The 24,078-nt window shown below is 43.0% G+C and overlaps 1 protein-coding gene across 1 annotated transcript in view; it reads left to right on the forward strand.

Moving 5' to 3' along the window:
• Positions 1-24,078, forward strand: part of LOC122553154 (immunoglobulin superfamily member 3-like) — a 95,891-nt gene that overhangs the window by 32,094 nt on the left and 39,719 nt on the right. Inside the window, exons 4-5 of the mRNA XM_087991032.1 lie at positions 8,162-8,500; positions 14,111-14,459. Of these exons, the coding sequence (XP_087847158.1) occupies positions 8,162-8,500; positions 14,111-14,459 (688 nt within the window). The remainder of the gene's footprint in view (positions 1-8,161; positions 8,501-14,110; positions 14,460-24,078) is intronic.

The raw sequence follows: 24,078 nt of genomic DNA on the forward strand, positions 1-24,078 counted from the left end.
GGAATCCACAGTGACTTGGCTGTGTGGATTCAGAATTGGCTTGCCCATAGAAGGCAGAGCGTCATGGTAGAAGGTTTTTTTCCGGTTGGAGGTCCATGACCAGTGGTGTTCTGCAGGGATCCATCCTGGGACCTCTGCTCTTTATAATATTTACAAATGACTGGGATGAAAATGTCAATGGGAGGTTTAGTAAGTTTACAGATGATGCAAAGATCTGTGGAGTTGTGGACAGTATAAACGATTGTCAAAAGATACCGCGGGGTGTAGATCAGTTGCAGGAAAATGGCAGATGGAGTTTAATTTATATAAATATGAGGTGTTATACTTTGGGAGATCAAATTTTCAGAAAAGATATAGTTAATGGCAGAACCCTGAACAGCACTGATGTACAGAGGGATCTTGGGGTTCAATTCCATAGCTCCCTGAAAGGTATTATGCAAGTAGAGGGTGGTAAAGAAGGTGAATGTAATGCTTGCCTTTATTGGTCAGAGAATTAAATACAAAAGTCACGGTGTCATGTTCCAGCTTTATAAGAGTTTGATTTGGCCACACTTAGAGTATTATGTGCAATTCTAGTTGCCCCATTCCCCGGAAGGATATGGAGGATTTGGAGAAGGTGCAGAAGGGATTTACCAGGATGCTGCTTGAATTAGAGGGTATGAGCTATTAGGAGAGGCTCAGAAAACTTGGAATGATTTCTGTGGAGCAGTGATGGCTGAGGTGAAACTTGATAGATATCATATAAGATCATGGGATGGATTGATAGTGTTGACAACCAGAATCTTTATTCCAGAATTTAAATCTCTAAAACTAGGGAGTGTGCATTTAAAGTGAGACAGGGAATGTTCAAAGGAGATCTGAGGGGCAGGTTTTTCACACGGAGACTGGTAGGAGTGTGGAACATATTGCCAGGGGTGGAGGTAGAAGCAGATCCAATAGAGGTGTCTAAGAGATTTTTAGATAAGCACGTGAATATACCACACACGGATGAATATGGACAAAGGACAAGCAGAAGGAATTTGTTTCATTTAATTTCATTTTTGACACAACACTATGGGCTGAAGGGGTCATTCCTGTGCTATACTGTTCAATGGTCTATGTATCATGTTCTATGTTTTATCCAGGGCCATTTCCGTGGTCCTAGTACCCGGTCCTTGTTCCCTGAAGTAAACTATCGCTCTCGCTGAGTGGAGTTTTGAGTCCAACATTGGCGTTTCTGATGCTATTTCACCCTCCCTCCCGGGTCTGGGAATATCAGGTTTAACCTGGTGTGGTGTCTTCTTTCCTTCATCATCTCTGCTGGAGCCATCCCTGTAGGTGCACGAAGGATAGTCTGAAAATTAAATAGGAGCCAGGACAGTTTGGTCTCAAGTATAAATTGACAGCTGTTTCTTTAAGCCTGGCTTCAAAGTTTGGACTGCTCTTTCTGCCAGATAATTGCATGATGGATGGTATGGAGTTGTCCTTGCATGCCAAGTGCCATTTGACTTTAGGAAATACCTGAATCCTCTGCTGGTAAATGATGGATCGTTATCTCTGATCAGCACCTCAGGGAGACCATGTATTTCACCAGATACTCACAACCTTTTTACCATTGGCCCCACGTTTGACAATTGTGCTGATGCATGTCAAATCATTTTGAGTGGGTGTCCACACTGACTGAAAATACAGATCCTGTGAAAGGATTGACATAGTCGACGCGGAACTGGGACCAGGGTTCACTGGCCATTCCCATGAATATGAGGGAGCTGCGAGCCGGAATATTTGTCCGTGCTGGCACTCTGGGCACTGCTCACCAATGCGGCTGTGTCTGCATCCAATCCTGGCCACCAGACATTACTTTCCACCACATTTCCATTTTGGACACCCCTGGATGGCCCTGGGTGGAGATCAGCCAGGATCTGGCAGTAAGCTTTGCTCGGTGGAATCACTCCTGCTCCCGACAGTAATCTGCCGTCCTCTCCGGTAATCAGGGCTCAGCCGGTCCAGAAAGATTTCAGTTCAGGTTGTGATGACCCTTTTACTTCCCCAAACAACACCAGCTGTTTTAGTTGAGGAAGGATCGGATCTTTTAGTGTCCACAGTCAGGTCTGGTCAGCGGTGACCAGAAGGATATCCAGAAAGTTTATAATTAGAACGGACCCTTCCAGTGACAGCATCACCGGTGGATTAATCTGTAAACAGGAGGTGGCTCAAGGCATTACAATTTCCATTTGGCCTTCTGGATAGTTTTCATCATCAAGTGCCCCTTTATTTACACATGTTTAGTACGTGACACTGATCCAACTCCCTCAGAACCAGCTCTCAGAGTGAACAGAACCCCTGATGCTCCTGTTTCTTTTATGTTTTCTACTTTCTTTTTTATAGTGAACAGAACTTCTGACACTCCTGTTTATTTTTTTATTTTTTATTTTTAAAATTTTTTTTCTGTTTTTCTATTTTACCCCCACACTACCACCTAATTGCGGTAGTGCTTATTTTTTCCCCAGCACCCATGTTGTGTGTGTGTGCAGGTATGAGACACAGTGAAAGACACAAGGTGCACAAATCTTTATTCGGTTTCCACCACCAGGAAGAAAGGAAACATCCAAGTGGCCAGTGACAAGCAGTGCCCTTCACATCAAAGGGCAATGTTGCATGATCAAGCAATTGTTCCTGTTTCCATCTGTCAACCAGGCTTCCTGATTGGACCAGATTAACAGCCCCAATCAGGGAACTCACATTCTATGAGGTCTACCTGGCTGACCTCATTACAACCACCACACAGGGTCCCACCATTAAGTGTATAGGTACTGCCCTGGTTTGCCTTACCAATGTGCAATGCCTCGCATTTATCTGAAATGAACTCCATCTCACAATCCTTGCACCACTGGCCCATCTGATCAAGGTCCCTTTGGATTCTAAGATAATGATCTTCTCTGTTCACTATAACATCTATTTTGGTGTCATCTGCAAACATACGAACCATATTTCCTACATTCACATTCATATCATTTATATGAAAAGTGGATCCAGCACCAAATCTTGTAGAACATTGCTAGGCACAGGCCTCCACCACCACCCTCTGTCTCCTCCCTTCCAGCCAAGTTTGTAACAATTTACAAGCTCCCCCAGATCCCATGTGATGTCACTTTATGAACCAATCAATCACGCAGATCCTTCCTCAGTATGAGCTGGCTGTGAATTTATTCCATTAAAGGTCTGCTTTTTGTTCCTCAGTGAGTGACATCATCACAAATCCTCCCTCTGAATTATCTTCAACTTCCAGGAGAGTTTTAGCTCCCCTTTCATTTGTTTGTGGTGTCACATCAACCCTTACTGACGGATTTTCTTTATCTATTGCTCAGGTTCCCACACACGATAGATGGATCCAAGAAACCTGTTCCTAGAAGTGTTCGGTTTCTTGAACATGAGAACCAGGAGCAGGAATAGGCCATCTGGCCCTTCGAGCCATTCAATATGATCATGGCTGATTATTTCATGGCCTCAGCCCCACTTGCCTGTCCCCTTACCACAACCCTTAATTCCGTTACTGTTCAAAAATCTATCGATCTTAGCTTTAAAAACATTCAATAAGGAAACCTCAACTACTTCACTGGGCAGGGAATTCCACAGATTCACAACCTTCTGGGTGTAGAATTTCCTTCTCGATTCAGTCCTAAATCTGTTCCCCATTATTTTGAGGCTATGCCCACTTAGTTTCACCCACCAATGAAAAAATTCTCTCTATTTCTATTCTATCATTTGCCTTCATAATCTTATGTTTCAATAAGATTCCCCCCTCATTCATCTGAATTCCAATGTACATAATCCCAGTCTACTCAGTCTCTCCTCATAAGCCACCCCCCTCAATTCCAGGATCAATGTAGTGAACCTGCTCTGCACCCCCTCCCGTCCCAGTACATCCTTTAAACCTCTTTTCGACATTTTATATTTGTGGGTGAAGCCACAAGCTTTCATCTAGTCAAGCCATTTCCCAAAAGTGAGTCTACATTTATGAGACCACGGAGGGAGGTATGTGGGTGGTGGGGATGGGGGATGGGGGGATGTGATGGGGAATTATTTGTGGGAATAGTAGGAGAAAATGAAAGGGAAATGTGGAATTGATCCAGGGGATTTAAAGTGATATGAATAATATCATGGAGAGTTGGGGAGAATGGAGTGTGAAGTGACACCAATGAAAAGGACCATGCTCCAGGGATAAATGTTAGGAAGAGAAGTGTTGAGAATCAGGCTAATGAAGATAATTATTTGGGATAAACATTCTGCCAGCCCTTTCCTGACTTGGGGAAAAGGGAGTATGTGAGACGGATGGCAGGATTGGGGCCGTTGCTGATATACAGTATTTGCATCATTGCACGCCACGGGTGAGGTTTCGGAAGACTGGAGGATAGCAAGTGTTGTGTTCTTGTTCAAGAAGGGCTGCAAAGAGAAATCTGGGAACTATAGACCAATTAAGCCTAACATCTATGGTAAACAAATTACTTGAGAAGATTCTGATGGATAAGGTGTACATGTATCTAGAAAGACAGGGTTTGATTAAGAGTAGTCAACATGGACTTGTGAGTGGGAGATCAAACCTCACAAAATGTTAGAGTTCTTTGATAAAGTGGCCAGGAAGGTTGATGCAGGTAGGGCAGTAGATGTAGTCTATATAGATTTCAGTAAAGCCTTCGATAATGTTCCACAAGATAGACTAGGGGGATCTGGCAAATTGGATACACAATTGGTTTAATGATGGGAAGGAGACTGTAATAGTGGAAGGATGCTTGTTGGATTGGAGGCCTGTGACTAGTGGAGTGCCTCAGGGGTCGGTCTAGGCCCATTATTGCTTGTTATCTATGTCAATGATTTGGATGAGAATGTACATGGCATGTTTAGTAAGTTTGCAGATGACAGTTCAGGTGCACGGTCCTCTGAAAGTGGAATCACACCTAGACAGGGCAGTGAACAAGGCTGTTGGCACACTGGCCTTCATCAGTCAGGGCATTGAGTAGATAAGTTGAGAAGTTATGTTGCAGTTATCCAGGACATTGGTGAGGCCGCACTTGGAGTCTTCTGTTCAGTTTTTGTCACCTTGATCTCAGAAGGATATTATTAAACTAGAAAGCGTGCAGAAGAAATTTACAAGGAAGTTGCCAGGACTCAGGGGACTGATTTATAGGGTGAGAAGATTTTTCTTTAGAGCATAGGAGACTGAGGGGGGATCTTTCAAAGTGCATAAGCATGCATGGATATTTTGGGCCGAAGTAACTGTCTCCGAGCTGTAGGACCTTATGACTCAATGATTCTATGATTGGTTTGGACAAGGTGCCTGGGAGCTGGAGTACGAAGTGTGTTAGGACACAGGGTAAACCTCTCTGCCAACTTAAACCAGCAACATTGAAAGGATTCACCCTGTGCTGTAATCTGTTAAAATTCGAGAGGCAAAGAACTATCACAGAGGTAAATATTTGAAGTAAAAAATAATAACATTATCTTTTAAGTCCAACAGAGAATATTAAAACTAACAACTATTTACAACTTCTTTCTCTTAAACCTATCTTTTGCTTCCCACTCTCTAATACTTGGTCGATATCAGGTCGGTTTTACCTCCCACTCAACAATAATTGTCCAATAAAAAATTTACGAAACAATAATCAGGTTTCAAAACCAGTCAGCTTTGTTGAGTTACCTCTGTAGATTTTCCTCTGTAGATTCTCTCTCCAGGTCGGTTTTAATGTTTTGCAGTGCAAACACCTTCCCCACACAAGTACGTCTCAGTTCTTAAACTAGCTGCCTACACCTCTTGATATTTTGGCAGTTCACTCTAGCTGTTCAAAATGTCCGGTTTTATACCCAAACCATCAGATCATTTCATTGGTTTTAATATTATCAAAATACTAAATTCAAACCTGATTGGAGTTTGGTATCTTGGGACATAATTTAAACTGATTGGTCGAATTTGAATTTGTTTTTGTCTCATGGCAGCCCAGCTCCTGCTATTTGTGCCAACCATGTGTTACATTGTTACCTTGTTCAGAACACTTTGTGCTCTGTCAGGCAGGCCTTGCTAGCTTTCAACTTTCTTATGGATAGAGTATCGCGACACCTTCAAAACAAATGTGTGTGTGAAAAGCTGGACCCGGGGTCTCTGAGCAGCCTCTGGGCACAGTCTGGCACAGGTCAGTTAGTACTCAGGTGATTACCAGTGCCAGTGAATACTCAAGGGTTCTGTATACATGGCAGTGAAAGAACTTTGAGGCTTCAGGGTCAGGATCGAGGAGAGCAGTGTCTGTAATGATCATGAGAATGGATATTGTAATGAGATATGACAGTAAAATGCAGGAATAGAAGTAGGCCATTTGGCCCATCTAGCCTACTCCACCAGTCAATAGGATCATGGCTGATCTGACAACCCTCAAACCCATTTTCCTGCCTTTCCTCCATGACCCTTGACTCTCTCACTAATTAAATCTCTGTCCATTTCAGCCTTGAATCTCCTTAATGAACCAGCCATGATAGCCCTCTGTGAGAAAGAGTTCCACAGGTTCACAACCCTCTCAGAGAAGAAATTTCTCCTTGACTCTGTTTGAAATATGTGACCCGGTATTCTGAGATTGTACCCTCGAGTCCGAGATTATCCCACAAGAGGAAACTAGCTCTCTGCATCGACCCTATATCACGTCCTCAATATCCTATATGTCTCACTAAGTTCTTCTCATATTCTCCTCAACCCAGATGAACACTGGCTTGACCTACTCAGCATCTCTTCATAAGAATAACTCTCCACACTCAGGATCAACCGAGTGAACCTTCTCTGGACTGCCTCCAATGTCAGTGTATTTTTCCTCAGATAAGGGGCCCACAACAGTCCACATTATTCCAGCTCTGGTCTAACCAGCGCCTTGTATAGTTGTAGCAAAGTCTTCCTATTTTTATCCTCCATTCCCTTTGAAATAAAGGCCAACATTCCATTTTCCCTCCTTACTCTCTAATGAACTTGGATGCTAGCTCTCAGTGATTCATATACACTCTACAACCCTCCCAGTCCCTCTGTGCTGGGCTGTCAAGCAGTCTTTCCCCTCATGGGAGGCAATGACCAAGTGGGATCATCACTGGATTATTAACCCAGAGACCCAGGGCATGTTCTGAGATGTTCTGAGACTCGATATTCAAATCCCTCCACGGAAAATGTTGGAATTTGAATTCCTTAAAAACCTGGAATTATACATCTGTTGATTGTTCGGGAAAAGCTATCTGATTTACTGCCATCCTTACTGGTTTGGTCTACATGTGACTCCAGACTCACAGCAAAGGAGCCGATTCTTAATTGCGCCCTGAGCCACCCTGAAAATACCACATTTACCCCAACTCTCTGTCATCCTTTAGTTATCCATTCAGCTGTCCATGCTAGCTCCAATACCACAGACTCACATTGAATAAGTAGCCTCATGTGTGATACTTTAACAAAATGTTTTTGCAAATCTAAATATATTACATGGACTGTATCCCCTTCATCTACCCTGCTTCATACCTCATCAAAGTGGTTCTAGTAAATTTGTCTGGCATTATTTATCCTTCATGATAACATGCTGATTCTGCTGGACCATGTTATACATTTCTAAATGTTCTGCCGATACTATCACCATCATCACCATCATTATTATTATTGCTATTGCTGAGGATGAGCTGCCTTCTTGAACCACTGCAGTCCATGTCCTGCAGGTAGACCCATAATGCTCTAAGAGAGAGAATTCCAGCATTTTGACCCAGTGACACCGAAGGAACAGCAATATATTTCCAAGTCAGGGTGGGGAATGACGTGGTGGAGAACTTGCAGGGGGTGGAGTTCCCATGTATCTGCTGCCCTTGTCCATCCAGATGGAAGTGAATGTGGGTTTTGATCATGCTGCAGAAGAAATTGATGTGTCCAAAATGTTGATGAAATTCTCAACAGTTAAGAAATATTATTTAACACACTGTTTATTTAATTATTTTTGTTTATGTTGATGCATTTGGTTTGATCTGAATCAGTCACAGATACAACTCAATGGTATAGTGTAACAACCTGTTCTCTCTGTTTAACTCAAAACCCCGACCACTCCATCAGATCCTTTCAATACGGCAGTACAGAGAATCTGTTCTTGGGAGAATAAACTTGTTATCTTTTTCTTTAAAGGCATCACCGGTCCAGTCCTTATCCAATCTCCAATCCTGCAACGTGTCACCGAGGGTCACACTGCCCGGTTACAGTGCACTATGAGGAATTCTGCAGTAACACACACCGATGTTCAGTGGTACCGACTGTCCCCAGAGCAAATTATGGAGCGGGTTTCAACACATCCAGGAAGTGGCTCTACACAATGGAGCCCAGGATTCACTGAGCGATTCCAGCCTTTCAGAGACCCCTCCGGCGTCATTCTGACCATCACAAACGTGCAGCCCAGTGACACTGGGGTCTATTATTGCTCAGTCTGGGGCTGGATCTATGGGAAAGGAAGCCAGCTCATTGTTGACAGTAAGTAAAGTTGACACATCAATCACCTTCAACAATAACCTTTTGCCCAAAAAACGAGTTGGAGATCAGTTTGTGATCAAGCAGATTGAGGAGATGAAAAGGAATGATCTCGGGGATGGATTCACTGTGGGGAGGAATCTCAGGTCACGTTCAATGGGGAGTGGAGAAATGGGATTTTTTTCATGACAATGAGAGGAGGATTTTTAGTGAAATGTGGAGTTTCATCCTAGAGAACAAGTGATATTAATTTCATTTGACTCATAAGCGTGTCAGTGCCATTGCCTGGATGAGCAGAGTCAGGGAGATTGCTCTGTGAGGTTCCCCACCCCAGGGATTGGGAATGAACCATAGAGCTTAAAGGGACACATGCATCTCTCTCTATTTGAGAGACAAATGGTTCAATCCAGGTTAAAGGGAACCACGCCGCATCAAGCACATGGAAAGGGGAGAGGCTTGCTCTCCATGAGCTCTCACAGCTGAGACTGGGATTGAAGTTGAGATGTTGTCATTATTCTGCATTATACTCCAGCCATCTGAGCCACCTGACTGGGGAAGAGTGAACATAATATTCTGGGAGTTTCCAACATAATTAACTGGAGGTTCATGTTGAATGTTGCTGAGAGCCTGGCTTCAGTCCCCATCCTGGCTCAGGTAGGTCCTGGGGCTTTCTCTTCTACTTGCCCCATTGTGGGGGAGTGGGCAGCAAATAGCAGATCAGATGTATTGCAGAGAGATGTGAGGATACTCTGATTGGATGGACAAATTAGAGCAGCGGAGACAATTTTATGTGAAAGTGCAATTTTAACGTGTGTGCAGGAGCAGGCGAAACTGAGAGTATACTATTTAGTCGAAAAAGAGCCATTAAATTCATAAAGTAACAACAGAACCTCTCTTTAAAGTGAACAGAAACCTACACATGATAATATATGGAGTATGACAAAACTGGAATATGGAACTTTTGGACATTTCCTTGAGAAGGAGTATTTACCACAGGATCACTTGGGTCTGAAAGATCAAAATCTGTTGTGGTTTACAAAATTCAAATGAATTCTTAATGAAGCAAGGATACTAAGAATAGAGAAGAAATTGGTTTTATTGCTAAGCTGCTGGACTGACTGATTTTGAATACAGCTCAGTAACAGTTTCTGGGTTCAGGTAACTATATGCCTTCACAGATCAAAAGGAGAGCAGCTGAAGCAAAATTGTCAAACTGACCGAAAACAGTGAAAAAAAAATCCATTAGTTCTGATAAAAAGAGAAAAAATCTTCAAGCAGGATCAGCTGCATGATTTCTTCCTCTCAGTCAATAGAAGACAAGGAAAAAGATAATGTTTCCAATATCAGGGTTTCAGACTATTTCCTATTGGAATTTGAAATATGGTCAGAAGATCTCCCATCAATATATAAGATTACTTACAGTGTGGAAACAGGCCCTTCGGCCCAACAAGTCCACACCGACCCGCCGAAGCGCAACCCACCCATACCCCTACATTTACCCCTTTAACCTAACACTACGGGCAATTTAGCATGGCCAATTCACCTGACCCGCACATTTTTGGATTGTGGGAGGAAACCGGAGCACCCGGAGGAAACCCACGCAGACACGGGGAGAACGTGCAAACTCCACACAGTCAGTCGCCTAAGTCGGGAATTGAACCCGGGTCTCTGGCGCTGTGAGGCAGCAGTGCTAACCACTGTGTCACTGTGCCGCCCATAACTTCCAGGAATCATCCTCATTGAAGGAACTTTGAGAAGCTAGCACATTCTACCACCTGAAGTGAGTTCCTTACCCCCCTGGGATGGTTGTTCTTTCAGACTTTTTTTTTTAAAACAGCCCAAACTAATTCTGCAGAGCCATGTTGCCTTGTCTGTAAATCAATGTATGTTTGAGGTTAATGGAAAATGGTTTAATCCCAAAAAGAAATGTTGTTGCTAATGTGATGAAGTTGAAGGAATGTACTATACCTTTAAGAGAGACTGAATGCTGTTCTGAATTGAGAACTTAAAAGCACCTGGGTAATATGACTAGAAGGCAGTCTCAGAGTGTACTGGAAAATTGAAAACACATAACATTTGGCTGTGAAATTGATACCTAAGTTGGTTACTGTTTTGACAACAATTCAAATGTAATCAATCAGTTTAAATTATGCCCCAAGATAAGAAAACTGTATCGAGTTTTTTTTAGATTCCCTACAATGTGGAAACAGGCCTGTCTGCCCACCAAGTCTACACCAACCCTCCGAAGAGTAACCCACCCAGATGCATTTCCCTCCAACGAATGTACCTAACACTATGGGCAATTTAGTATGACCAATTCACCTGACCTGCACATCTTTGGACTGTGGGTGGAAACCAGAGCACCCGGAGGAAACCCCGCAGACACCGGGAGAATGTGCAAACTCCACACAGACAGTTGCCCGAGGCTGGGATCAAACCTAGGACCCTGGTGCTGCGATGCAGCAGTGCTAACCACTGAGCCACTGTGCTGCCCATGTTTTTATTTTGCCAACATAGAACCAATGAGACAATACAATGTTGGAGATATTAAAATGCAGACATTTTGAAAATTGGATACGGAGAAGCTGCCATTGCAAGAGAGCCAAGAAATTCCAAAATACTGATATCGAAGGTACCTTTTCACATGAAATATGTTAAAGAAGGGTTCACCGCTGTGTTGTAATGCAAATCACATTTTCTGCTTGTTTAAACAATCAGTCTTGAACATAATAAATAAATTATTTTTGAGGTCATTAATTAAACTGCTTTTCTTTAAAACTTTGGATCGGCAGACAGAAGAGAGACAAATTGGCTCTATTGTTGATTCAGTGTTACATTTAGTACAGCTCGTAGTTTATTGGTGCTTGATTATGAGTGCACTCTCTCCATTAGAGTCTAAACACTGAGATGTGAGATGTATGGTTTCTATATGATGTTAATATTACCTTGTTTGGAATTTGGATTTTGAACTAGTGGCATGTAGGTTTTGGTCTTTGTGTGTACAACAGGATTTAAAGATCAAAATGTCAATATTTCTGAAGTTATAATTTCTAAGTACAGTAATGCTTATTTTTTTCCCAGCACTCATGTTGTGTGTGTGTGCAGTTGTAGGACACAGTGTATAACAACAGGTGTGTAAATCTTTATTTGTATTCCACCACCAGGAAGAAAGGAAACACCTGAGTGGCCAGTGACAAGCAATGCCCTTCTCATTTAAAGGGCAATGCTGTGTGATCAAACAAGTGATGAAGAGGCCATCAAAATAGAGTTGGAGGGGGAAATAAAACACTCTCTGGTATCTGTATTGTGTAAAGCGTTACTGTTGGGATATTTTGCTGTGTGTTTCAAAGCCTTTAAAATAGTGTTTTATGCATATAGCTTGCTTCATTATATTTATTCAGCTCTATTTGCACAAAAAAATCACTTCATAAAACTCATAAAATATATTCACCTCTTGTTGAAACCAAGTCTGCTGCATTGTGTGTTTCTTTCTCAGTGAAACACCTGCTAGTTTTATACAAAAAAGAATCCAAACCAGATTTCAGTCTGGAATCAAACTTGACATCAAGTGGGACCACAACAACCACCAATCAAAGTGATTGTGACTGTTCCCCTTGGAGAAGATCTATCACTAACATTAAGCAGGAAAAGGGAAGGAAACACACACAAAGAAAGGAAAGTGCTAGAAAGACCAGAAAAAGGTTAAAAAAAAATGTTATCCAACCTGCAGACAAAGGACACTTGACAGTCATTTTAAATCCAAGAGACTAAATTGAGAAAGTGAATACATTATTTTCAGATACTAACACTTACTAACAAATGGCGTTAGACCTGACCCCACAACTAGAGAACTGAACCATAGCCCACTTAAAAAAAAACTTCAGAAATCTGGAGAAATAAAGAAGACAATTTCCAAAAAATGAAACCAGATGGATCCAACATACCATGCTTCTACGGATTACCCAAAATTCACAAACCAGGAGCCACCCCCCTACCTCAGACCCACAAGTCTTGCTATCTAGAACACCAACTTACAGATTAGACAAGAAGCTACACCAAAGACTAAAACACTTATTAGAAGACTCACACCACTCCATCCACTCCACCCAAAAATTCCTGAAAAGCATCAAAGACACAAAGATAGAAGAGGATGAAATAATGGTCTCCTTTGACGTAACAGCCCTGTTCACATCCATCAACATCAACCTGACCAAGGAAATACTGACTACATTATTAGAAGAACCAAAGACACATACATCAAACACCACCAACTTCATCAGTAAGGAAAGTATCGTTAAGCTAGTGGACCTATACCTTACTACCCACTTCATCTTCAACAACAAACATACAGACAAACCAACGGAACACCCATGGGATCTCCAATATCAGGTACTTAATAGAAGCAAACTCAAACAAACGGCTCTGCCAAATATCCAACCCATCCACTACATGGATGATACCTTTGTCATCATGAAACAAAAAAATTAGAGGAAACCTTCAAAACCATCAATATTAATCTTACTGGCATCAAATTCACTAAAGAAGAGGGAAACAACAACAAATTGCCATTCCTAATTCTCGCAATGGGGAACTTCAAACCAATGTCTACAGGAAAACAACACATATGGACCAAATACTGAACTACAGAAGCAATCATCCCAACACCCACAAAAGAAGTTGCATTAGAACATTATTTCAATGAGCCACTACATACTGCAGCATAGCAGAACTACAAAGAGCAGAGGAAAATCACCTACACAGTGTATTCAAAACGAACAGGTACCCAATGAACACAGTCTGCAGATTTCTCAGCAACAAACCCAAACAAGCAGATAAAACACCTCCAGAAACCCTAGCCACTCTCCCCTATATTAAAGACATCTCAGAAATGACTGCCAGACTACTCAGACCTCGTGGCATCATGGTAGCCCATAAACCCACCAACACACTAAAACAGCAGCTAATGAACTTGAAAGCCCCTATGCAGACAACAAGCAAAACTAATGTCATTTAAAAAATATCTTGCAAGAACTGTAACAAACACTACGTTGGACAAACAAGTAAAAATCTAGCCACCAGGATACATGAACATCAACTAGCCACAAAAAGATATGACCCACTCTCACTAATATCCTTATGTACAGATGAGGAAGGACACCACTTCAACTAGGACAACACATCCATCCTAGGACAAGCCAAACTGAGAAAGAGAACAGGAAATGACATCACCACAGGAAATGACATCACCAATGCAAGGAAGTCTAAATACATAAATAGAAAGCAGGCCATGCTACCAGTGCTTCATCCAGAGACTCGCTGATGATGTTACCTAGTATGTTGATGAAATGTCTGAAAACAAACCTTCCAGCTCAGCGAGCAAACGTACATCCAGAACCTCAACCTGAGTTACAGACCTTCTCAAAACTTGCTTACACTAATAGTTATTAAAGTTAGTTAATTACAGAAGCAAGGTTGGTTTGATCTGCCCCAACTTCACTGCTTCAATCTTGAATCAGTTCTTTATTTAATACAGACCTTGTTCACTTTGAACAACTGGCAGTACGTTGTAAACTGGAGATTTGATTTTTAAATTCTTAATGTTTTCCCCTCAAGGTGTATCTGGTCCAGTCCTTCTCCAGTCTCCAATCATGGAACGTGTCATCGAGGGTTACACTGCCCAGTTACAGTGCACCATGAGGAATGCCACAGTAACACACACTGATGTTCGCTGGTACAGACAAGAGCCCGGGAGTCATGTGAAGCTGTTTTTCACACGTGAAAGAAAGAGTTACACACAATGGAGCCCAGCATTCACTTATAGAATCTGGTTTTCCAGAGACTCCTCCAGTAACAGTGTCATTCTGACCATCACAAACGTGCAGCCCAGTGACACTGGGGTCTATTACTGCACAGTGCAGGGAAGGATCTATGGGAGAGGAAGCCTGCTCATTGTAGACAGTAAGTAAAGTTTACATGACAATCAGCTCCAGTAATAACCTCTTGCCCAATGAATGAATTGGAGATCAGTTTGTCATCAAGAAGATTGAGGAGGTGATGGAGAGTGATCTCGGGGATGGATTCACTGTGGGGAGGAAGTTGAGCTCAGATTCAGTAATTGCCCAAAGTTGCCCCTCTCTGGGTTTAGCCTCAGGGGGTATCTATGGGGGTTAGTACAGTGTGGGTGTTTGCTGAGCTTCATCTTCATTGTGTCATCATGTTGGACAGACATTTGGAGAGAGTGGAAGCAGCCTTGGGATGATTGGAGGAGGTGGAGTGACAATGCAGTGCCGAGGGAGAAGGAAATGTTGAGCAGGTTTTTGAGGGTGAAATGATGATGGCAAGGCACACAGGAATGGTGCCCTGGGGACAGCGCAGAGACGATCAGAATCTAGAGGAGAAACCACTGGTGCTGGGAGGAAGCTGATGATGGGAGCAGCCAGAGGGGGACCCTGGTAGAGCAGCGCGAGGGGCTGCAATGTGTGTCTGAGACTTTCCAACAGAAATTGGACTCAATGGTGCTCAAAGGAGTGGAGAGCTGAGAGAATAAGGGGATGGAGAGACAGTGAGACATACAGTCACACCGAGATCAGTTGTGCTGTTGATCTGTGGAGGCTCAGTATTTGGGCTGAGAGTGAACTTGGATTCCAGGATCTGGAACAGGGAGTGAGCAGGAGCTGGCTCCCCATTGCAAGAGGCAAGAGGCAGTCGGATGGTTGGTCTGGATTGTGGGGACAGAGGACTCTGCGTGATGCTGCTAATTAGCCTGGAAAGGAGCATTGTTGATGTGAGGGGCTCCATGCTCACAATTCCCTCACACAGGCGGTTCTCTATTTCGATCAATTTTCTGACAGTTCGTTGTGTTTGTTAAGATGTGATTGTTCCAAAATGATTCTTTACTGACTTTGATAAAGAAAGTGTCCATCCATGACAATGTGGGCTGTTTCACTGGGACCAGAGGGCAAGCAGGGTGTCTGTGCAGAATGTTTCAGTCTTGTTAATGATGGTGGTGGGAGTAGAGGCAGTGGGTGCCTTCTTTACCATCTTAACCACTTGTATTGCCACTTTCAGGGAGCTATGGGCTTGCATCCCAAGATCCTTCTGGATATCAATGCTCCTGCAGGCCCTGACATTTATTTATTCTTTCTTCTTGCATTTGACCTCCTAAAATGTATCACCTCTCACTTGTCCAGTTGAAACTCCATCTGCCATTTCTCCACCCAACTTTCCAACTAACCAAAATCCCACTCTATCCTTTGACAACTTTCTTCAATATCCACTGCAAACTTACTGAAGCATAGAAAATAAGAGCAGAAATCGGCCATTCGGCCCTTCGGGCTTGCACCACCATTCAAAACTATTGTAGCTGATCATACAATCTCAGTATCCCATTCCTGCTTTACCTCCAGACCCTTTGATCCCTTTAGCTGGAGGGGCCACATCCAGCTCCCTCTTGAATATACCTTGCCCAAACAGCTGCCTGTGAAAGAGAATTCCACAGGTTGACAGCTCTTAGTGAAGAAATGCTTCCTCATCTTTGTTCTGAATGGTTTACCCCTTATTCTTATACCGTGAGCCCTAGTTCTGAAATTCCCCAACATTCAGGACATTTACCTGCATCTAACCTGTTAAGTCCCATCAGGATTTTATATGTTTCCATGAGATCTTCCCTCGTTTATCTAAATTCCAGCGACTACAAGCCTCGTTGATCCAGTCTTTCCTCATATGTCAGTCCTGCCATCCTGGGAATCAGTCTGGTGAACCTTCATTGGACTCCCTCAATAGCAAGAATGGCCTTCCTCAGACTAAGAGATCAAAACTGAACACAATACTCAAGGTGTGGCCTCACCAAGGCCCTATATAACTGCAGCAAGTTGTCCTTACTCCGATATGCAAATCCTCTCACTATGAAGGCCAGCATGACTTTAGCTTTCCTCACTGCCTGCTGTACCAGCATGCCAACCTTCAATGACTGTTCCACTGTGACACCCATGTCTCATTGCGCCTCTCCTTTTCCTAAACTGCCACCATTCAGATAACTATCTGCCTTCCTGTTTTTACAACCACAGTGATAACCTCACATTTATCCACATTATACTACATTTGTCAAGTATTTGTCTACTCAGGCAGTGTGTCCAAACATACTGCAGCCTCTTATCCTCCTCCTCACAGAGCACACTGCCACCCAGCTTAGTGTCATCTGCACATCTGCATTCAATTCTTTTGTCCAAATTGTTAATGGATATTGTGAGCAGTTGGGGTCCCAGCAATGAACCCTGCAGTACCCCACGCTTGCCACTCTGAAAAGGACATGTTTATTCCAATTCTCTGCTTCCTGTCTGCCAATCAGTTCTCTCTCCACGTCAAAGCATTACCTCCAATACCTTGAGCTTTAATTTTCCTGACTATTCTCATGCCTGGAATCTTGTCAGAGCATTTTGAAAGTCCAGACACACAACATTTACTGCTTCACCCTTGTCCACTTTACTGGTCACATCCTCAATAAAAGTCCAGAAGATTTGTCAAGTATGATTTCCCTTTAATGAATCTATGCTGATGAGAACCAATTCTGTCACCACGTCCCAAATGCTTAGTTATTACATCCTTAATAATTGATTCCAGCATTTTCACCACCACCAATGTCAAGCTAACTGGCCGAAAATTCCCCATTTTCTCTCTCCCTCCATTTTTAAAGAATGGGGTTGCATTAGCTATTTTCCAATCCATTGGATCTCTTCCAGAGTCTACAGAATGCTGGAAAATGACCACCCATGCATCTGTTATTTCTAGAATATCCGGTCCTGTGGACTTATCAGGTTTTAATTCCATAAGTTTCCCCAATACCATTTCCTGACTAATAAGGATTTCTTTCAGTTCCTCCTTCATGTCTCCAAGTATTTATTGAAGGAAGATCCAAAGTATTTAGTCAACTGAAAAAAAAGCCCAAAAGAACTCCAGCTGCTACAAATCCAAAACAGAAACAGAAGTTGCTGGAAAAACTCAGCAGGTCTGGCAGCATCTGTGAACAGAAATCAGAGTTCAGGCTTCAGGTCCAGTAGCCTTTCCTTTGAATTGTTGAGAAAGGGTTACCAGGCTCAATTCTCTTCTCAGGTGCTGCCAGACCTACTGAGCTTTTCCAGAAACTTCTGTTTTTATATTTGTTTAACTGGTCCACCATCTCTTTGTTGTTCATTATGAATTCACTTGATTCTAACAGCAAGTGACCTACATTTGTCTTCACCAGTCTTTTGATGGTCACTTATGTATAGAAGCTTTTACAGTCAGAATTTATGTTTTCCGCAAGCTTACCTTCATATTCTATTTTCCCTTTCCGAATTAAAACCTTTGTCCTCCTCTGCTGAATTTTAAATTTCTCCCAGTCCTCAGGTTTACTGCTTTTTCTGGTGAAGTTATCAGTCTCATCCTTGGCTTTAACACAGTTCCTGATTTCCCTTGTTAGCCATGGTTGAGTCATGTTCACTGTTTTACTCTTATGTCTGTCAGGAATGTACAATTGTTGAAGTTCATCCACGTAATCTTTAATTGTCTGCCACTACCTATCTACCGTCAGCCCAATAAGTATCCTTGGCCAGCTTATCCTTGGTAATGCATGTCTCATACGTCAACGTTAACTTTCTTTAAGTTCAGGATCCTAGCTTCAGATTTAATTGCCATCTTAATGAAGGATTCTACCATATTATGGTCATTATTGCCTCAAGGATCTCACAGGCATGCTGTTTTGGAAAGTGTAGCGGGTGATGGATTCTCAGCGGAACATAACACGAACAGCAAAGTTTCTGGTATTGAGACTGGCTCTAATGCAACGAAGGGTACGTCGGCTTCCAAGAGATCAATTGTGTAAGGGGATTCTGTAGTCCAAGGTACAGACAGACGTTTCTGTGGCCAGTAGCGAAAAAGCAGAATGGTGTGTTGCTTCCCTGGTGCCAGGATCAAGGATGTCTCAGAAAGGGTGCAGAATGTTCTCACGGGGGAGAGGGGCCAGCAAGAGGTCATTGTCCACATTGGAACCAACGATATAGGAAGGGAAAAGGTTGAGATTCTGAAGGGAGATTACAGAGAGTTAGGCAGAAATTTAAAAAGGAGGTCCTCAAGGATAGTAATATCTGGATTACTCCCAGTGCTACGAGCTAGTGAGGGCAGGAATAGGAGGATAGAGCAGATGAATGCATGGCTGAGGAGCTGGTGTATGGGAGAAGGATTCACATTTTTGGATCATTGGAATCTCTTTTGGGGTAGAAGTGACCTGTACAAGAAGGACGGATTGCACCTAAATTGGAAGGGGACTAATATACTGGCAGGGAAATTTGCTAGAACTGCTAGGGAGAGGGGGTTGGGGAGTGGGACCCAGGGAGATAGTAAGGAAAGAGATCAATCTGAGACTGGTACAGTTGAGTACAGCAGTGAGTCAAACAGTCAGGGCAGGCAGGGACAAGGTAGGGCTAATAAATTAAACTGTATTTATTTCAATGCAAGGGGCCTAACAGGGGAGGCAGATGAACTCAGGGCATGGTTAGGAGCATGGGACTGGGATATCATAGCAATTACAGAAACATGGCTCAGGGATGGGCAGGAGTGGCAGCTTAATGTTCCAGGATACAAATGCTACAGGAAGGATAGAAAGGGAGGCTAGAGAGGAGGGGGTGGGGTGGCATTTTTGATAAGAGATAGCATTACAGCTGTGCTGAGGGAGGATATTCCTGGAAATACATCCCCCAGGGAAGTTATTTGGGTGGAACTGAGAAAGAAGAAAGGGATGACCACCTTATTGGGATTGTATTATAGACCCCCTAATTGTCAGAGGGAAATTGAGAAACAAACTTGCAAGAAGATCTCAGCTATCTGTAAGAATAATAGGTTAGTTATAGTAGGGAATTTTAACTTTCCAAACATTGACTGGGACTGCCATAGTATTAAAGGTTTAGATGGAGAGGAATTTGTTCAGTGCATACAAGACAATTTTCTGATTCAGTATGTAGATGTACCTACTAGAGAAGGTGCAAAACTTGACTTACTCTTGGGAAATAAGGCAGGGCAGGTGACTGAGGTGTCAGTAGGGGAGCACTTTGGGGCCAGCGACCATAATTCTATTAGTTTTAAAATAGTGATGGAAAAGGATACACCAGATCAAACGTTTAAGTTCTAAATTGGAGAAAGGCCAATTTTGATGGTATTAGGCAAGAACTTTCAAAAGCTGATTGGAGGCAGATGTTCGCAAGTAAAGGGACAGCTGGAAAATGGGAAGCCTTCAGAAATGAGATAACAAGAATCCAGAGAAAATATGTTCCTGTCGGGGTGAAAGGGAAGGCTGGTAGGTATAGGGAATGCTGGATGATGAAAGAAATTGAGAGTTTGGTTAAGGAAAAGAAGGAAGCATATGTCAGGTATAGACAGGATAGATCGAGTTAATCCTTAGAAGAGTAAAAAGAAGGTAGGAGTATACTTAAGAGGGAAATCAGGAGGGCAAAACGGGGACATGAGATAGCTTTGTCAAATAGAATTAAGGAGAATCCAAAGGGTTTTTACAAATATATTAAGGACAAAAGGGTAACTAGGGAGAGAATCGGGCCCCTCAAAGATCAGCAAAGCGGCCTTTATGTGGAGCCGCAGAAAATGGGGGAGATACTAAATGAATATTTTACATCAGTATTTACTGTGGAAAAGGATATGAAAGAAAAAGACTATAGGGAAATAAATGGTGACATCACGCAAAGTGTCCAGATTACAGAGAAAGAAGTGCTGGATGTCTTGAAACAGGTAAAGGTAGATAAATCCCCAGGACCTGATCAGGTGTATCCAAGAGCTCTGTGGGAAGCTAGGGAAGTGATTGCTGGGCCTCTTGCTGAGATATTTGTATCATCGATAGTCACAGGTGAGGTGCCAGAAGACTGGAGGTTGGCAAACGTGGTGCCACTGTTTAAGAAGGGTGGTAACGACAAGCCAGGAAACTATAGACCGCTGAGTCTGACCTCAGTTGTTGTAGGAAATCCTGAGGGACAGGATGTACATGTATTTGGAAAGGCAAGGACTGATTAGGGATAATCAACATGGCTTTGTGTGTGGAAAATCATGTCTCACAAACTTGATTGAATTTTTTTGAAGAAGTAACAAAGAGGATTGATGAGGGCAAAGCAGTAGATGTGATCTATATGAACTTCAGTAAGGCATTCGACAAGGTTCCCCAGTGGAGACTGATTAGCAAGGTTAGATCTCATAGAATACAGGGAGAACTAGCCATTTGGATACAGAACTGGCTCAAAGGTAGAAGACAGAGGGTGGTGGTGGAGGGTTGTTTTTCAGCTTGGAGGCCTGTGACCAACGGAGTGCCACAAGGATCGGTGCTGAGTCCTCTACTTTTTGTCATTTACATAAGTGATTTGAATGCAAGCATAAGAGGTACAGTTAGTAAGTATGCAGATGACACCAAAATTGGAGGTGTATTGGACAGCAAAGAGGGTTACCTCAGATTACAACAGGATCTTGACCAGATGGGCCAATGGGCTGAGAAGTGGCAAGTGGAGTTTAATTCAGATAAATGCGAAGTGTTGCATTTTGGGAAAGCAAATCTTAGCAGGAATTATACACTTAATGGTAAGGTCCTAGAGAGTGTTGCTGAACAAAGAGACCTTGGAGTGCAGGTTCATAGCTCCTTGAAAGTGGAATCACAGGTAGATAGGATAGTGAAGAAGGCGTTTGGTATGCTTTTCTTTATTGGTCAGTGTACTGAGTACAGGAGTTGGGAGGTCATGTTGTGGCTGTACAGGACATTGGTTAGGCCACTGTTGAAATATTGCGTGTAATTCTGGTCTCCTTCCTATCGGAAAGATGTTGTGAAATTTGAAAGGGTTCAGAAAAGAGTTACAAGGATGTTGCCAGGGTTGGAGGATCTAAGCTACAGGGAGAGGCTGAACAGGCTGGGGCTGTTTTCCCTGGAGCGTCGGAGGCTGAGGGGTGACCTTATAGAGGTTTACAAAATTATGAGGGTTATGGATAGGATAAATAGAAAATGTCTTTTCCCTGGGGTCGGGGAGTCCAGAACTAGAGGGCATAAGTTTAAGGTGAGAGGGGAAAGATATGAAAGAGACCTACGGGTTAACTTTTTCATGCAGAGGGTGGTACGTGTATGGAATGAGCTGCCAGAGGAAGTGGTGGAGGATGGTACAATTGCAACATTTAAGAGGCATTCGGATGGGTATATGAATAGGAAGGGTTTGGAGGGATATGGGCCGGGTGCTGGCAGGTGGGACTAGATTGGGTTGGGATGTCTGGTCAGTGTGGACGGGTTGGACTGAAGGGTCTGTTTCCATGCTGTACATCTCTATGACTATGACCTTGGAGTGCAGGTTCATAACTCCTTGAAAGTGGAGTCGCAGGTAGATAGGATAGTGTAAAAGGTGTTTGGTGTGCTTTCCTTTATTTGTCAGAGTATTGAGTACAGGAGTTGGGAGGTATGTTGCGGCTGTACAAGACATTGGTTAGGCCACTGTTGGAATATTGCATGCAATTCTGGTCTCCTTCCTATTGGAAAGATGTTGTGAAACTTGAAAGGGTTCAGAAAAGATTTACAAAGATCTTGCCAGGGTTGGAAGATGTGAGCTACAGGGAAAGGCTGAATAGGCTGGGGCTGTCTTCCCTGGAGCATCAGAGGCTGAGGGGTGACCTTATAGAGGTTTACAAAATTATGGGGGTCATAGATAGGATAAATAGACAAAGTCTTTTCCTTGGGGTCGGTGAGTCCAGAACTAGAGGGCATAGGTTTAGGGTGACAGGGAAAAGGTATAAAAGAGACCTAAAGGGTAACTTTTTCATGCAGAGGGTGATACTTGTATGGAATGAGCTGCCAGAGGAAGTGGTGGAGGCTGGTACAATTGCAACATTTAAGAGGCATTTGGATGGGTATATGAATAGGAAGGGTTTGGAGGGATATGGGCCGGGTGCTGACAGGTGGGACTAGATTGGGTTGGGATATCTGGTCGGCATGAAGGGTCTGTTTCCATGCTGTACATCTCTGTGACTCTATCACTCTATGACAACCATATTGCTAATTAATTTTCTCTCATTGTACAATAACCAGTCTGATGGCCTGCTCTCTAGTTAGTTCCTAGACATATTGGTTGAGGAAACCAACCCTCATGCATTCCAGGAAATCCTCCACCATCACAGTGCTACAAGTTTGCTTCATCAATGGCCCTCCCTTTATCATAAGATCAGAAGTGGGGATGTTCGCTGATGATTGCTCAATGTTCAGCACCATTCACAACTCCTCAGATACTTTCCATGTGCAAATGCAACAAGATCTGGATGATATCCAGGCTTAAGCTGACAATCGGCAAATAACATTAACATCACACAAATGCCAGACTATGACCATCACAAATAAGAAACAATTTGAACAACACTCCTTGACATTCCATCACTTAATCCCCCACTATCAACATCCGAGGAATTATTATTGACCAGAAACTCAACTGGACTCACCATATAAACACAGTGGCTACAACAGCAGGTCAGAAGCTGTGGTGAGTAACTCAACTCCTGGCTCCTCAAAGCCTGTCCACCATCTGCAAAATATAAGTCAGGAGTGTCATGGAATACTCCCCACTTGCCTGAATGAGTGCAATCCCAACAAAACTCAAGAAACTGACACATTCCAAGATCCAGTACCCACTTGATTGGGACTACATCCACAAGCATCCATTCCCTCCAATATCGATGCTCAGTAGCTGCAGTGTGTACTATCTACAAGATGTACTGCAGAAATTCACTAAAGATCCTCAGCCAGCATCTTCCAAATCCATTATAGATTAGAGTGGTGCTGGAAAAGCACAGCAGTTCAGGCAGTTGCTGAGGAGCAGGAAAATCGACGTTTCGGACAAAAGCCCTTCTTTCCCGAAACGTTGATTTTTCTGCTCCTCGGATGCTGCCTGAAGTGCTGTGCTTTTCCAGCACAACTCTAATCTAGAATTTGGTTTCCAGCATCTGCAGTTCTTGTTTTTACCTATCTTCCAAATCCATGACCACTTCCATCTAGAAGGAAAGGGCAGCAGATATATGGTAACACCACCATCTTCAAGTTCCCCTCCAAGACACTCACCATTCTGATCTAGAAATATATCACCATTCCCTTCATGTTGCTGGGTCAAAATGTTGGAATTACTTCCCTAATGGCATTGTGGGTCAACCCACAATGGGTGGACTGCAGCAATTCAAGAAGCTCACCACCACCTTCTCAAGGGACAACCAGGGTCACGCAATAAATGCTGGCCAGTCAGCGACAATCACTTCACACAAATGAATAAAAAAACCTGACCTCGTATCAACCACATCTCTTACCCATGCAATGATCCTGAGAATCTAAATGTGGACATAGCATCAGGGTTCACCAGGACAAGGATATGGGAGATGGTGAGATTTTTGTGGAGCATGCTAATATGCTGATTTTTGGAATCCTTTCACAGTGCAAGCAGGCCATTAGGACCATTGCGTCCACATCAACTTTGAAGAGTGTTGCACCCAGACCCATCCCATACCTGTAATTCTGCGTTTCCATTGCTGAACCACCCAAA

This window comes from Chiloscyllium plagiosum, unplaced genomic scaffold, assembly GCF_037043375.1.
Source record: "Chiloscyllium plagiosum isolate Xiang-an unplaced genomic scaffold, Cpla_swu_hap1 HiC_scaffold_10, whole genome shotgun sequence".
NCBI lineage: Eukaryota > Metazoa > Chordata > Chondrichthyes > Orectolobiformes > Hemiscylliidae > Chiloscyllium > Chiloscyllium plagiosum.